This window comes from Acartia tonsa, chromosome 12 (assembly GCF_053477335.1).
Source record: "Acartia tonsa isolate MP-2025a chromosome 12, ASM5347733v1, whole genome shotgun sequence".
NCBI classification, from domain to species: domain Eukaryota; kingdom Metazoa; phylum Arthropoda; class Copepoda; order Calanoida; family Acartiidae; genus Acartia; species Acartia tonsa.
This window is the reverse complement of record NC_137271.1, coordinates 20,203,836-20,219,304: the sequence shown is the minus strand read 5'-3', so window position 1 is coordinate 20,219,304 and position 15,469 is coordinate 20,203,836. Positions and strand designations below refer to the sequence as shown.

At 30.4% G+C, this 15,469-nt stretch overlaps 1 protein-coding gene across 1 annotated transcript in view; it reads left to right on the top strand.

Moving 5' to 3' along the window:
- The first annotated feature begins 12,101 nt into the window (after positions 1-12,101).
- Positions 12,102-15,469, top strand: part of LOC145334706 (uncharacterized) — a 60,281-nt gene continuing 56,913 nt past the window's right edge. The window contains exon 1 of the mRNA XM_080180282.1: positions 12,102-12,162. Coding sequence (XP_080036408.1) covers positions 12,133-12,162 — 30 coding nt within the window. The 5' untranslated portion in view covers positions 12,102-12,132. The remainder of the gene's footprint in view (positions 12,163-15,469) is intronic.

Here is a 15,469-nt window from a genome sequence, read left to right as displayed (position 1 = left end):
TACTAGGTAAATAGACCTCTCTCCATGCACCTTGACACATACTCCACTTATGATTGCGGTGTAAAGCGTCCATTTGCCCATCAGACAACCAACTCTCTGAGATGCACGACCTTTGTCTGAGAAGTCCCAACTGTGCAGGGTAACGAGTTGCGCCTGTTTATGGGCCAAGGCATTCACCCCATTCTAACTATTTACGTCACGCATCTGATATAGTAGCAGTGGGAACCATTTTTAACGTCTTTAGTTATGACGCAGTGTCGAACCGAGATTCGAACCTATCACCTTCCCGACGACGAGCGGATGCGCTACGTGTTGAGCCAAGGTCGCGGGTAAATCGTTGTACATCCACACAACAGAGATAAAAAAGAATCAACACTTCTAACAAATTAATGGTAGAAAAGTTTGGATATTGTTAGTTTTAACCAGGGATAAGGGATAGGAAACCTGGCCATTAATTAGGTCCCGGCCTAGATTCTAAAGGGATATTGCAACTATTACAAATTCCTATCAAACTGGCGGACGCTCCCAAGTAGCTATTGCTCTAAACCAATAAGAATCAGCCTGTTTTTAACAACCAATCACCAATTGGAGGAAATTTTAGAAGCAGACAATTCTAGAAAAAATAATGATTTCGTCTGCTACTAAAAAATAAATATAAATGGTGTTAGATCACATCAGCTTAATTATTAAATCTGCTTAGAGTTAAACATTAATAAAGGCCATATAGAAAAAACAAAAATAACGGGATTACTTTTTGGAAAGAAGGTAGCTACGAATTTTCATTTGGTAGTTTATAAATTAGATGTTGTATTTTGAATTTTAAAAAATTTAATACGGAATTGATACAACACCTTAACCCTAAGATATGTACAATACAACACAGTACAAATATATCACTACATAATAGTATCCAAAGAACTTGATAGAATGTTACTCAAGTGCATATTAATTTATTTATTTTGAATTTTAATTAGCAATGAAATTTTCAAATAAAATTTTTACTCATTAATAAAAATGCAAATAATACAAACTAAAATCTGTCTGAGGGAAACCCAACGATAGCTTTCTGACAATTCAAATTACCAAAGTAAAAGATAAAAAAATTTTGGGAGAGAAAAAACTTCATTTTAACAAAAGCAATTAATATATAGGTTTATAAAAAGTTATGTTTTTTACTTTAAACTAGCTACCTGAATTTGATTCTATACTTTATCTACACACACACACACAGCTTTTTCATTAGCGTTTTATACGAACGACTGCGCCATCCCAAAACTGGTTTATTAGGCTAGAAATAGGCCTAGGCTTGAAATAGGCCTGAAATAATATTTTCCTACGTTTCCCATCCCTTATCCCTGGTTTTAACATATTTTAACCAATCAAAATTAGTAAACAACTTTAAATTTTTGGAGCTAACAAATTAAATCGTGTTTATAAAACTGTTAAGCAAAACCTTCAAAAATGTTATGGCCTAATTTTTTTGCTTTTGTTACATAAAAGTGCATAAAAAAGATCAATATTATACATAATTAGCACAGCAAAAAAATGCTGAGAATAATAAAAAGAGATTGTGAAGCATGTTTACTGTAGAAAATATAAATACTTAATTCCTCTTAATTCTTAAAAATGGACATACAGACGTGAAATTCTATTGTTTAAATGTCCTAATTATATAAGAGCTGCGCTACAAAGCAAGAAGTGAGTGCGTCTGTATGTCTATTTGCTTCTTTCAATTTATATATCTCATGTGATACTGTAATGGATGTAGAATATATGTGGATATTATGACAGGGAAAAAATTTTGTCTCAATTTATGTTGCTAACATGGAAGTAGTTATTGGTCAGTTTTTTCATCCAGTAGGAGGGGAGGGATGGGGTAAAGGGAGTGTAAGAGAGGAATCGTTACTTTAGCCAGCTACAAGTTTCACATCATCTGGTGCAAGATCCAAGTGGTAATATATCCATTTGTGGGGTTGTGTGTTTTTGTTTCTGTTAGTTTTTAGAAGCGAAGCTTCTTTTATCTTACTTTGCACGTTCGTCTTACTTTTCTGTATAATTTTAAGTATAAATTCATTTTTTAGACTAGCGCCAGCACCGCTAACATCTAAGGGATTTGTAGTCAAAGGTGCAGGAAGAGCAGCAAATAGCCTTAAACCACCCTAAGAGTTAAATCTATCAATAAAATAGACAGCGACTTATCTGTAGCTTAGGATTTGTTTCTTAAAGTAAGAAAATTTTCATATAAAGAGTTAATCTAGTATTTTACTTTATCTGGTGTTTACACAAAAAAAGCCTATTGAGCACTGTTCATTTTTTGTATGCAATGTTGTTTTCTTCCCTCAGCCTAACCCCCGAAGGGCTAACCTTTGTAACCTAACCTAACTTGGCCTAATAAAATAAACAAACAGAAAAATAAAAAACATCCTCTTATTTTCTATTCATCTTAAAAATAAGATGGGGGGGGGGGATTACCATTGCTCAACAAGGTATTTTGTGCAAAAGCATTCTTTGTCCATCTGTTTATTGCTCATTTCTTTTGATTTTTCTTGGCTACGCTTCATACTTGTGTTGGCATCCTTGTTTACTGTGTAGCGGGCGATATTGTGTCAAATTGTTTGTCAATATATAGCCTTGTGTGTTTGTTTCTGTGCGAGATAGATAGATAGATATCATCATGTATAGATAGATAGATAAAGAAATCAAGAAAAATATTTAGTTCATAAAAAAACAGTTTTACCTTATGTAAAGCATCTAAAAAGCGATGAATAGATTGTAGATTAAAAAGGTAGATATCTCTAAAGAAAATTAATGATGTAACAAATACGACTTGATAGATGGATGAATATAAAAACAAGGATGACAACATCCATAAAAGCGAAGCACTGAAACGGTAGGACAAACGGACATTAACACTTGTATAGTGTCTGAACTGAATAATCAGAATATAGAAGTATAAGAGTCGAAGCAAAATTGTAAGTAAATTTGTTAAAAAACTGCTTGATACGGGATAATGTTTATGGACATACTTACATTTTAGGACTTGATTATAGAGTTGCTTTGCTTATAATATTGTTCATTGTTGTCCCAGGAATCAATATACCACAAATCAGATCAAACGGATAATTAGATCACATAAAAATTTGTTGTTAAAAAAAGTAGAAAAATCAACATGTTTAAAATGGACGTACTGACATTCTGATAATGATTATAGAGTTGCTACGCTTTCTAAATCGTACCTAACTAATACAGGAATCATCATGCAAAGTTTGAAATCGATAGGACAATTCTAGCATTCCTAAATTAACGAATAAAAGCTATCTATCTCGGACGGACGTACGGACGGACGGACGGACGGACGGACCGACCCTAATTATAGAAAAGCTTCGCTTTTAATAAACGGATATTAAGATGTAATATGTAATTAGAAAGGTGATTATAGACATTTGATATACAGTTGATTTATAAATATGTAACTTCAATATATAGATAAGTGACTAAATAGATACATGAATAAATATAGGTTCCAGGACAAACGCAGGAGTCCCAAACGTCGTAGTGAACAAACGCAGGAGTGTTAAAATATTAATTTTATTAAGTATTTCTATACAGATTAGGTTAGATATGAATGAACAAATAAGCCCCCCGCAGGGGTTAGGCATTTAAAAAACCTATAAGATTGTCTAAAATATGTTAGGTTAGGTTAAGTGTTTACTCCGACGTTTGTCCACTCCGACGTTTGGGACTCCTGCGTTTGTCGTAGGACCTAAATATATAGATATGTGACCAAATAGAGAAATAGATAGAAGACTATTAGATAACTAGATGGATAGACAGATAGGTGATTACATAGAGAAATAGATAGATGACTTATAAGATACATAAATATCTTTTGATATATAATATATATATACTAGCGGCTTCGCCCTAGCCTAAGAAACTTTTAAACATTTTTTTTTTTATTGGGGGGGCGTATTTTTAATTTTTTTTGGGTGGTTAGGGGTGTCCCACCCCCCAAGAAAATAGTTATAAACCTTTCCGGGACGTATGAAAAGCTACCCTTTAAAGGAGAAGCCGATCGGTTCAGCGGTTAGCGAGATCCTTCGCTACAAACAGACAGACAGACAAACAAACAAACAGACAGACAAACATCCTTCTACTTTGCATTATAGATATAACTAGTGGCTTAGCCCCTAGCCTCTAGGGGCTTTGCCCCAAGAGGTATAATTACATCTTCTATTACTTACCCAGCAGAACGGATCACAAATTTTCGCACCTACCCAGCAGGTAAACATTTTGCGATTAAATTCGCGAAATTCGTAAAATTCGTAAAGAAGTTGTATCAACTTTTTTTTTATAGCTAGCCGGTCCTTTTAGTAAGTAGTAGATGTAAAATTTTTCATAGAATTCAGATATGCAATCGGTTTTTTTGTAGACCTCTTATTTTTTAAGTAATTTAAGTTTTAAAAAAAAAATTAAGTCGATTTTAAGGTACTAAAATGCAACAAAAAAAAAGAAAGAAAATGGCCATTATGAACAAAAATAGTAAGATCTTTAATTAGACACCTTACTTTTTCAATTCTGTCAGGTAATTATTGAAAAAATCGATTTTTTTAAACCCACGAGAATAAAAACTTTGAACTCAATTTTATCATTTCACAAGTAAAAAAATATGGGTTCATATATACCTTTAGAATCAGAAAAATATTACGAATCCATTGTAAGCAAAATTGAAAAAAAAGTTTACAATATAGTATATAAACTACAATAAAAGGAATTATATGAAAATATCATATTATATTGTACAGGCAACGTCTTAACTTTTGAATTGGGTATAAAAATGGGAAGGGGGTATAGAGGGGGTAAAGAGGGGGTAAAAAAGGGAAGATGATAGTGTTGCCAGAACAAAAAATACAATTGGCCATTTTTATATTTTTTTATTTTTTTACTTTTTTTTCAATTTTGCTTACAATGGATTCGTAATATTTTTCTGATTCTAAAGGTATATAAGAACCCTTGTTTTTTATGTCTGTTTGAGAAAATATTTAGGTCTAAAGTTTTTATTAAACCGAGGTTAAAAAAATAGATTTTTTCAATAATTACTCAACAGAATTTTAAAAGTAAGGTGTCAAATTAAAGATCTTACTATTTTTGTTCTTACTGGCCATTTTCTTCTTTTATTTTGTTGCGTTTTAGTACCTTAAAACCGACTTAATTATTTTTTTAAAAAACTTAAATTACTTAAAAAATAAGAGGTCTACAAAAAAACCGATTGCATATCTGAATTCTATGAAAAATTTTACATCTACTACTTACTAAAAGAACCGGCTAGCCATAAAAAAAAGTTGATACACCTTCTTTCGTAAATTTTATAAAATTCGTAAAATTCGTAAAATTTGTAAAAAAAAAAAAAAAAAAAAAAAAAAAAAAGGGGGGGGGGGGTTTGTTTTTGGGGGGGTTGGGGGTGTCCCACCCCCCAAGAAAATAGCTTAAAACCACCGCAGGACCAATAGGTACATTCCCTGAAGAGTAGAGCCCATTCGGTTCAGCGGTTACCGAGATCTTAAGCTTCAGACGGACAGACGGACAGACAGACTGACAGACATCGTTCTACTTTGTATTATAGATATAATTAAGTAGATAGATACCAGATGAAATAGATAGATAGAAAGATAGGTGACAAAGCAGATAGATAGATAGCCCGTAAAACTTTTCCTGTGTGTATATGCATGTGTTTTACCTTGTGCCTTATATTTCAGCTTTCCCTTTAGAAGTATAGAAATGCTGAGCGGGTTTGTTAGTCAGACAGGGTTCTAAAGAGATAAGACAATGGCCAATAAATTGATGTAAATCTCCAATGTTGATCACAAAATTTCCCCTGCTGTAAATTAAAATTAATGGTTGAAACGATTGAACACTCAACTTTATGAAATAACAAATGAAAATTCACTAGAATCTTCAACTTTGTTAAGCCAAAGAATAAGAAGACGTTATTATAAAACTTTGAGGAACAGTGTAATAAATTTTCTGTTTTATACAAAATAGACTATCTAATAACAATTAATTTTAAGATTTTTTAACATATTATATCAAAATGTTATAAAAATTGCTTTTTATAGTTTGAAAATGTATGTACGACTTTTTATATATTAGAGTACAGTCTATTTCTAGAAAGACAAGACTTCGCTTAAAAAAAATTCTAATATTACTAATGAACTAGTCACCTATATTATTTCTATAGCGCGCACAGTTTGGGGTTAGTTTCTTTGAAAAGTTTTACTCAATCTTATTAATTTCGTATCAAAATAACCTTCAATGCTTTAAAAGTGCAATATTTTGTGTTTAAATTTCAATAAATAGTGACCTATATTATTTATGTGATATTTATAAAATTGATGAAGAAAAAAATATTTTTGCGACGGAGGAATTATTTTTGTAAATTATTTTATTAGATTGTACTTGTATTAGTATTATTTGTATTATTTTTTTAATTGTAAAATATTTTTTTTAATTTCTTAATAATCTTGTAACAAATTTTTTTTGTTAGATTTTTTTGTTAGATTTTTTTGTTAGATTTAAAAATCTCTAGTTAAAGGCTAATATGTAATAAGCTATAAAAATTGGAAAGAATTTTAATTAATATAATAGATTTGAAATATGCATACAATTTTAAGGATTTTTATAAAATTCGTTTTTTATATAATTCATTATTTAAAAGCGCAAATCCAATTTAAGTTAATTTAAGTTTAAGCTTCTCCAATCAAGGCGCAGATAGTTTTCAATCCACCAATCACAGATGTCAAAATTATTTAACTTAATTTGTATTTGCGCTTATAGATAAAGAATTATACAAAAAACGAATTTTATAAAAAAAATTCCTTAAAATTTTATGCAGATTTCAAATCTATTATATTCATTAAAATTCTTTTCAATTTTTAAAGCTTAATATGTAATCCTTTTTGTTCTGATTAGTTTATTATGAATTACTAGATGGTCAGGAATATAATATACAACCAACCCAAGATTTCTAATAGGCTATTCTGAATTACCAAATATTCGGACGAATAATTTCCGAAATCTCTATCTTAATGAAAAAAAAAGAAATTACTGATTAATTAAGTATTTATTACAAATTAAATCTATAATATAAGAGTAAAAGAATCTATTTATGTGATTGTACAGATTATAAAAGGTTAAAGTAAATAACTATGGATATAATATTACTACTTTGATGCTACATCAGATTTTCATGTTATCTAATAAAGTGAACTTGCAGTGCGCTAGAATATCGATACCCCCATCCACCTCCTTTACTACACACCCTTCTACTGGATGAACGAACTGATTAAAAAAAATATTCCATGTTAGCAACCTAAATTGACGACAATTTTACCCCTGTCATAATATCCACGTATTTTATATTTCCATTATTACAACATTGAGAAAGTGAAACTTTAACTAATAACTTACGTAAAGAATAATGTTATAATAGACTCGTTATTATTGTGATATTATTATAGCTAGGTCTTACAAAATTGATTTTTAAGGGTGGGTAATTAGAACGTGTACCTATTAAATTATCTTATATGGGCGATGCTGATGTCCATGACACCTTAATGGCAACAACTACAACCTTGGATATTAGATTAAGTAACACCCATCAGACAATCAACTCTTTGATTGCACGATCTTGGCTGGAAACCCTAACTGTGCATGATATTGAGTTACGTCTGTTTTGGGGCCAAGGCATTCCCCCTTCTCTTATTATAAATGTTGTGTCCCCAACAACCAAGAATCATTTCATTTCTACACAATTCTTAAATAAATAATACATGATTAACCTATATTTATAATAATGTTTAAATAAGGATAAAACTATGGTGTTTTTTATGTACACTGTACAGTAAGAGATATAAGTTTTCCGGAATTTTAATGTAGGGAGTAGATTTGAAATCTGCATCAAATTTTAAGGATTTTTTTTTATAAAATTCGTTTTTTGTAAAATTCTTTATCTAAAAGCGAAAATACATTTTAAGTTAATTAATTTTGACCAATAGGATAGGTGGATTTTAAACTACCTGCGCTCTAATTGGTTGAATGATGTACGACATCCAATCAGAGCGCAGATTTTTTAAATCCACCAATCACAGATGCCAAAATTAATTAACTTAATTTGTATTTCCGCTTTTAGATAAAGAATTATAGAAAAAACGAATTTTATAAGAAATCCTTAAAATTTGATGCAGATTTCAAATCTACTCCCTACATTACAATTCCGGAAAACTTATATCTCTTACTGTACAGTGTACAGTGTACACAAATATCAATTTTCTAAGATATAATAATCTGGGATATAGTCCCCTACGTGGCAACGCACTTTAAGGGGCGATTCTTCGTATTTTTCACAGTAGCCTTTCTCCTATTTCTAGCCCCTGCGGGGGGGGGGGGGGCTCTAACCCTGCGGGGCCAATTGCCTAACCCTGTGGGGCAATCGCTTAACCCAATATAACCTAACCTAACCTAAAATAATCAATAAAAAGCTATTTTAAAAATACGACGAATCGCCCCTTAAGAGGCGTTACCACGAAAGGGACTAAAATCTGAAAGGTCGATTTAAAAAAAATGTTAGATAAACAGATAATCTTTGAGTTAGAATTTTGAAAAAAAATTGTTTTGCCTTTAGGCGTAGCAACAATAATTTAACGCTATTTTAGATTTCAAAAAATATATATATAAACACAAAAAAATTATTTCAAAAGCACTATTTTTATACATGCGGCTGTGCCTCTAGCATCTAGTGAGTGAGTGTTCGTAAAATAGCCTAAAACCATCCCATGGATAATGGAATTATTTATTGGTTCAATATTATTTGTATTTATCTATGATTCTAAGAAAACCAAATTTTTAAAATACAACAAGATTAAAAGCACCCAACCGCAAAATAGCTTAAAACTTGCCCATATATCATAGTGGTTATTTTGGTTAACCTTTAGAGGCAATTAATTAATTGTAATCTGCAAAAGGGATGATTTTGTGTATCGTCATTGGGGAAGTTTACCAATTCAACGGCAATTGTCTTATCCCTTTAGATCCCTGGAGTATACCTCAATAAAGGATAATGATAGTTTGTTGCATCATGAAAGTTGCTAATTTTCTCATGCCAAAAAAAGTGTTGTTCTTTTGCACAGATAATCAAATAGATGTTTTAACATTAAAAGAGTGGATATATTATTCATTGGAATTTACACCATATTTTTATGTTTTCTAATATAGTAAAACTCGCAGCGGGATAAAAATCCACCCTTTTTACCATATCCCCTCCTATTATACTGGATACAAGAACTGACCAATAAACGAGTTCCATGTTAAACTACTTTGACGAAAATGTTTCCACTGTCATAATATCCACGAATATTCTATATCCATTGTCAAAGGTGGAGATGACAACAGTACAAGATCAATTTTGTCTATAAGTAGCGCAACACCAGAACAGAAAATTATAATGAAAGCACTAAAATACTGGTTTATTAGTGAAATTAAAAATGTTGTTAACTTTTTTTTTCATCATAAAATAAACAAGAAATAATTTAATCAATTTAAAGAATAAAAATTATTTTATCTAATTATTTTTAGCTTGATATGATATGATGTCTATGCCTAAAAACATAATTTTTCATGCTTTTAACAAAAGCAAACCCCTGAACGTCTGTTAATTTGCCCATGTTAGATTTGTCTTATTGATTTCAAACTTAGCATGAAGATTCCTGGAAAAGTTAGGTACAATTTAGAAAACGTTTCAACTCGTTGTTATTATCATCCTTGTTTGACAACAAATTAAAGGCACAATATGTAAGACTTGAATTTGACCTAATCAATGCAAATATTTTTTGCCATGTTCGTGTTTCAAACTCTTTGTCCCAGCTAATATACTTTTGGTGGCGAAGCTGCTTTATAACTCATTATGTCTGTTTGTACCTATTTAATGAGTACAGTGTGGCTCCACAGGGTTAGGGCCCTCCACTGTGGCTTTGCAGGGCTAGGGCCCTCCACTGTGGCTCCGCAGGGCTAGGGCCCTCCACTGTGGCTTTGCAGGGCTAGGGCCCTCCACTGTGGCCAAGAATCCCCACCCTTATTTTCAATTTATATTTAAAAATTGTTTGTTTAGACTGATACATGATATTTTGCTAATTTAGTCCTGACAATCTACAAGTACTAATCTTCATTTGTTTCACCTTTTCAGAGCTTCGTTTTTATGGATGTTATCATCCTTGTTCGTTTGACATTTTAAACATTTTATGATCAAATTTTCTCGGTCAATTTGGAATTATATGTTGCTAGGGAAATTTATTATATAAGAATTAGATACATTAGCTGTCACATTACAAAGTAATATTAATAAATGTTTACTACCTGGATCCATTGTTTGGGACCTTTTTAGTCTAATAGCAAATTATATTCTGCTCTTTTGTAGCGACTTGGCTGTGTTCATATTTCCAACGCTATTGGCTGATATTTTAAGGACCCAATTAAAAGTCAGCAAAAGGTCCTCGTTATTTAACCCATTTCTTCTCTGTTGTTTTACTTTAATGTCATTGCTTGAATCATATTAAAGGGTTTGTATAATTTTCAATCAAATTAGTTTACAACCCTTTCATCCCCCTAAAGGATTTACAAAGAATGTAGGTTTTAAATTTATCTATTTTAATGGATAATGAAGAATTTATGCAAATTTGCAGAAAATCAATATCTTGAATTATCCATAATTACTGACCTAAAATTATAAAGATCAATTTGGTTCAATTAAATATCATCTTTAAAAGTTTTTTTTTAATCTACGTGCAAAATTGTACATTTTTAGGTGAAGCATATTTAGGTTAAATATCATAAGAACAAATTTTTTAAATGCAAAAAAGTATCCATACAATGTTACACAAAAAAAACTTATCATTTATATAAAACTGCTTTACTAATTTGGTTCTATTGAACAAAGAAGCTATTCATAGTATTTATCTTACTAGCGGTTTCGCCCCTAGCCTCTAGGGGATTTGCACTAAGAGGTTTAATCAAATCAATTTTTCGTATTTTAGATTTAAAAGAAAAATTAAAAAAAAAAAAAATTTGGGGGGGGGGATTTTTTTTTATGGGGGGGGTAGTCGACCCCACTATTTCAATTTTAGGTTTAGAAAGAAATTTTTTTTTGGGGGGGATAGTTTTTTTAGTTTTTTTGGGGGGTTGGGGATGTCCCAACCCCCAGGAAAATAGCTTAAAACCATCACAGGAACAGTAGGTATAATCCCTGAAAAGTAGAGCCCAATCGGTTCAGCGGTTACTGAGATCTTAAGCTTCAGACCGACAGACAGACGGACAGAAGGACAGACATCGTTCTACTTTGTATTATAGATAAAAAATAATTCTCTCACTCCAAACCCCCCTTTCCTCAAGTACCCCTAGAGGCTACTGTCCCACAGCTGCTAATTGTTAATAATCTATGATTACAAACTTATAAAAAAAGACTTACGCGATTGCAGTTGCCTTTTAATTTGAATATTAAAATAATTAGTAAAATAATAGTAACTCTAATTATTTATACCTATTTTTATATATATTGGACATACATAAACCTACATTAAAAGAGTAAAAAATGACATGTAAGTATAAAGACCTGCTTAAAAATTACGCACCTACAGAATTAACTTCACTTTAAAACAATGACAAACGATTTTTTAAAAGCTTAGCTGCTTTTTAAATTAATTATTTACTTTATGTTTTTTTTTAATTCGACTTTTTTTCATTCTTACTACTGTATATCTTACTATCGGCTACGCCCCAAGAATCATATAGGAGCACTTGAGGGGGGAAGTCAACCATATACGTTTAATTTTAGTTTTAAAAAGAAAAAGTAACACATAAAATTTGAGGGGAATGAAGGTAACCCTTTCATAAAACAGAGAAAACCTTCTCTTTTGGCCTTATCTTTCAAGGAGAACCATATCAGTTCCATGGTAAGTCAGATGTTCTCTATCAATATGACATAACACCTTGAAAAGCTATTTATTGCTGTATAACAATTTATGTTATTTTTTCTCTATAAGTTATATTAATATTAAAGTTTCAGAAAAAAATGTAAGAAAGAAAATGGCATACTCGAAACCAATTTTAGATGAGGTAAAACATTAATGTACTTGTACATATCCCATCCTATTATATAAAGTGCTAAGATTTTTATGTCCTAAGCTAAAGATTTCAATAAATACTGAAGTTTGAACTGATTGAGTTCTCCTTTCAAGGGAAGCTTTAATTGTGTCCCGATATGGTTTAAGGATATTTTATTGTATATTTAAGTATGTTTTAGGCTTTTTTTTCAAAGCTAGGGGCGTAAAAACTACATATAACTAAATAGTAGGCATATAAAGAACATGATTTAAAAGAGGGTTATTTCGTCATAATTAATACAAAAAAGCCAAAAAATGCATAATATAATGTAATGGTAATGTATGTATATAAAATTTATATCCTTTTTTTGTTGCCCAGTAAAGCAATTTAAAATTCCAAAAAGAATAAATCAACAAAATTTACTACTGTTATTTCGCCATACTTTAATCTATAAAAAAGTATCTTCTAGTTATGGCTAATGTCAACTTTTCTTGTAATAAATGTTCTTGAATAGACTTTAAAATATCAAAATTGCAAGCTTAAATTTGTAAACACGTCAAATCTAAGTATTTCAAAGATTTATTAAAAACAGGTGTTTTAATAGATTTTTCAGATTTTATTTCCTAGTTATGTGAGAATAGTTTTTTATATCATCGTATTATAGACAGATTTCCGCAGATATTAAATTCAAATTTATAAGATTAAAATCAGTTTTGATAACCCCGAGATGTGAATGAAAGTTTTGTGTAATACGATGCTTTAAATGATTTTCCAGTAAGGCTTCGGTTTCTCTAAAAGGCGTAGTCGGTGAAAATCTTTGATTTAAGGTCATAAAAGTGATATTCTTGAAATTTTTAATTAGCTGTGCGCCATATATATATGTTGTCATCCTTGTGTATACCTATAAATTTTCATTCATGAATAATTTTAAAAGCTATCTAAATGTCAAAAGAACATATTTAGTAATATTTTGGGGTTAATACATTTTTTATATTTTAAAAATCAGTATAGTATAGGTTTAAATAAAACTGTTTGAAAACTAAAATAGTTAGGAAAGTAAAATCGTTTTTTTAAGCAGAAATATAATTAGTGATTACGGTTTTGCCTCAATAAAAAAGGTAAAATATGTTTCCATTTTCCCCTCGTTGCCAAGAAAGACCAAAATGAAATGGTAAGGTACAAAAATCGGGAATATTCCCTTTCGTAACATCGCCCCATAATGGGCGATTCGTCGTATTTTTAAAATGGCTTTTTATAGGTTATTTTAGGTTAGGTTAGGTTATATTTGGTTAGGTGATTGTCCCACAGGGTTAGGTAATCGGCCCAACAGGGTTAGAGCCCCCCGCAGGGGCTATAAATAAGAGAAAAGCTACTGTAAAATACGAAGAATCGCCCCATAAGGTGCGATGTTACGAAAGGGACTATACCCCAAAAATAATTTCGGACCTGATGATATCATTAACATGAGAACCCTTATCTTTTTTAGAGGGTCAAAACCGTAATCATAGATTATATTTCTTCTTCTATAAAAATTTATTCAACCTTCTAACTGTGAAATCTGAAATAAATATTTTATTTCGCCAAAATTAATATTTATAACAAGAGTATTTTGTTGTAAATGCGTAAAATATCTTTTTGTTTGATGCGCAATATCTCAAAATTATCAGGGATTTAAGGGATAAGACGAAATATTGATGAACAGAATAGTTATTTTCATAGATCAAAATTATTGGTGACAATGTTTGGACACTTCTAATTTAAACTATCCAATCAAGATTTAATAGATTTAACATAGAGAAAATAATAAAAGAGAGAAATCGAGGTATTTGAAGGACTAAAATAGGCAGTGGGCCTAGAGGCCTATATTGAGCAATTGCCGCGCTGAATTTTTAATGTTATTCCACCACTTTTCAAAATGGGAATATCTTAAAATTAAATGTAATTTCAAGACGATTGTAGTTGCTGTTTGAAGCATACATCTGATTTTTATAGGATGATATAGAAATATTTTGAATTATCATCCATTCTGATGAAACCTGATGAAAGAATATAAAATTATCATTATTAATTTTCCATGACTTTGCTACTGACTTTAATCATAACACTCATTATTAGCTTATAAGATTTATATTGCAGTCTATCTAACTTTTATTTCTTAATAAATAAACGTTTTTACAAATTTAATATGAACATTTGATTGTAAATTATAATAATCAGTTTTTCAGTGCCATCTAGCTTTGGATGTAGAACTAGAATATCAAAGCGTTCATCAATTTTTATTTTGCCTGTATTTTTCTTGTTTTGGATTTTTGTCACTAAAGGGCCAAGCCCTGAGGGGTAAATAACATCACTTGAAAATGTTAAAAATATTGTAAAAACGAGTATTTTCTCAGAAAGAGCGTAGATAACATTACAGATTATTCACTTATTTAGATTATTCAGTTATGAAATTTTTTATTTAATATTTAGCCTTAGTTTTAATGTATGTCTTTGAAGTAGACAACTAGCGAACCTGGTGGCTGAGAGCTAAACTATTAATTTTTTATTAGTAAACATTTTAAAGTTTTATCATGTTAATTAGATTTAAATATTACATTTAGGCTAATTTGAAAAAAAATAAATTTTTGATCATAAAAGGTGAACCCTCCTATTTTCAAACTAGGCGAAACATACTTTTCTGCTGCACTACGACCGTCCGCGGCTGTTTGTTTTTTAAGATTCTAAATCAAATTGTATTTTAAATATTTTCTTTAAATTTTTTTTAAAACATAATAAATTACAGAAAAATAATAATAATTAATAAGATAAATTTTTTTTTATTTTTTTTTACATATATAGAATAGGTTATGATTAAGATGCAAAAAGCCGCGGACGGTTTAGATAAATAGCAGAGATCGGTTTTTAATAAATGCCGCGTTTTTTCGACAATTTTTTAGACATTGATTGATTGAACGAAGACGATGGGAGAGTATACAACATAAGAATTTAACATTTTAAAATTGTTATTTTAGCCATACAACTTAAATCCATTTTCGCTGCATATTTATCAATGCATCTTTTTAGATCTGTATTAGACATTATACAAATGGCCAAAATAATAATTTTAAAATTTTGAATACTTTAGTTGTATACTCTGCTAAAAACCTTATTCCATCTTAAAGATCAATGCCCCGTACGATTTTAACAGAGTATACAAAACTTGAAAATTCAAAATTTTAAATTATTATTTTAGCCATTTGTATAATGTCTAACACAGCTCTAAAAAGACGCATTAATAAATATGCAGCGAAAATGGATTTAAGTTGTATTAGATATTATA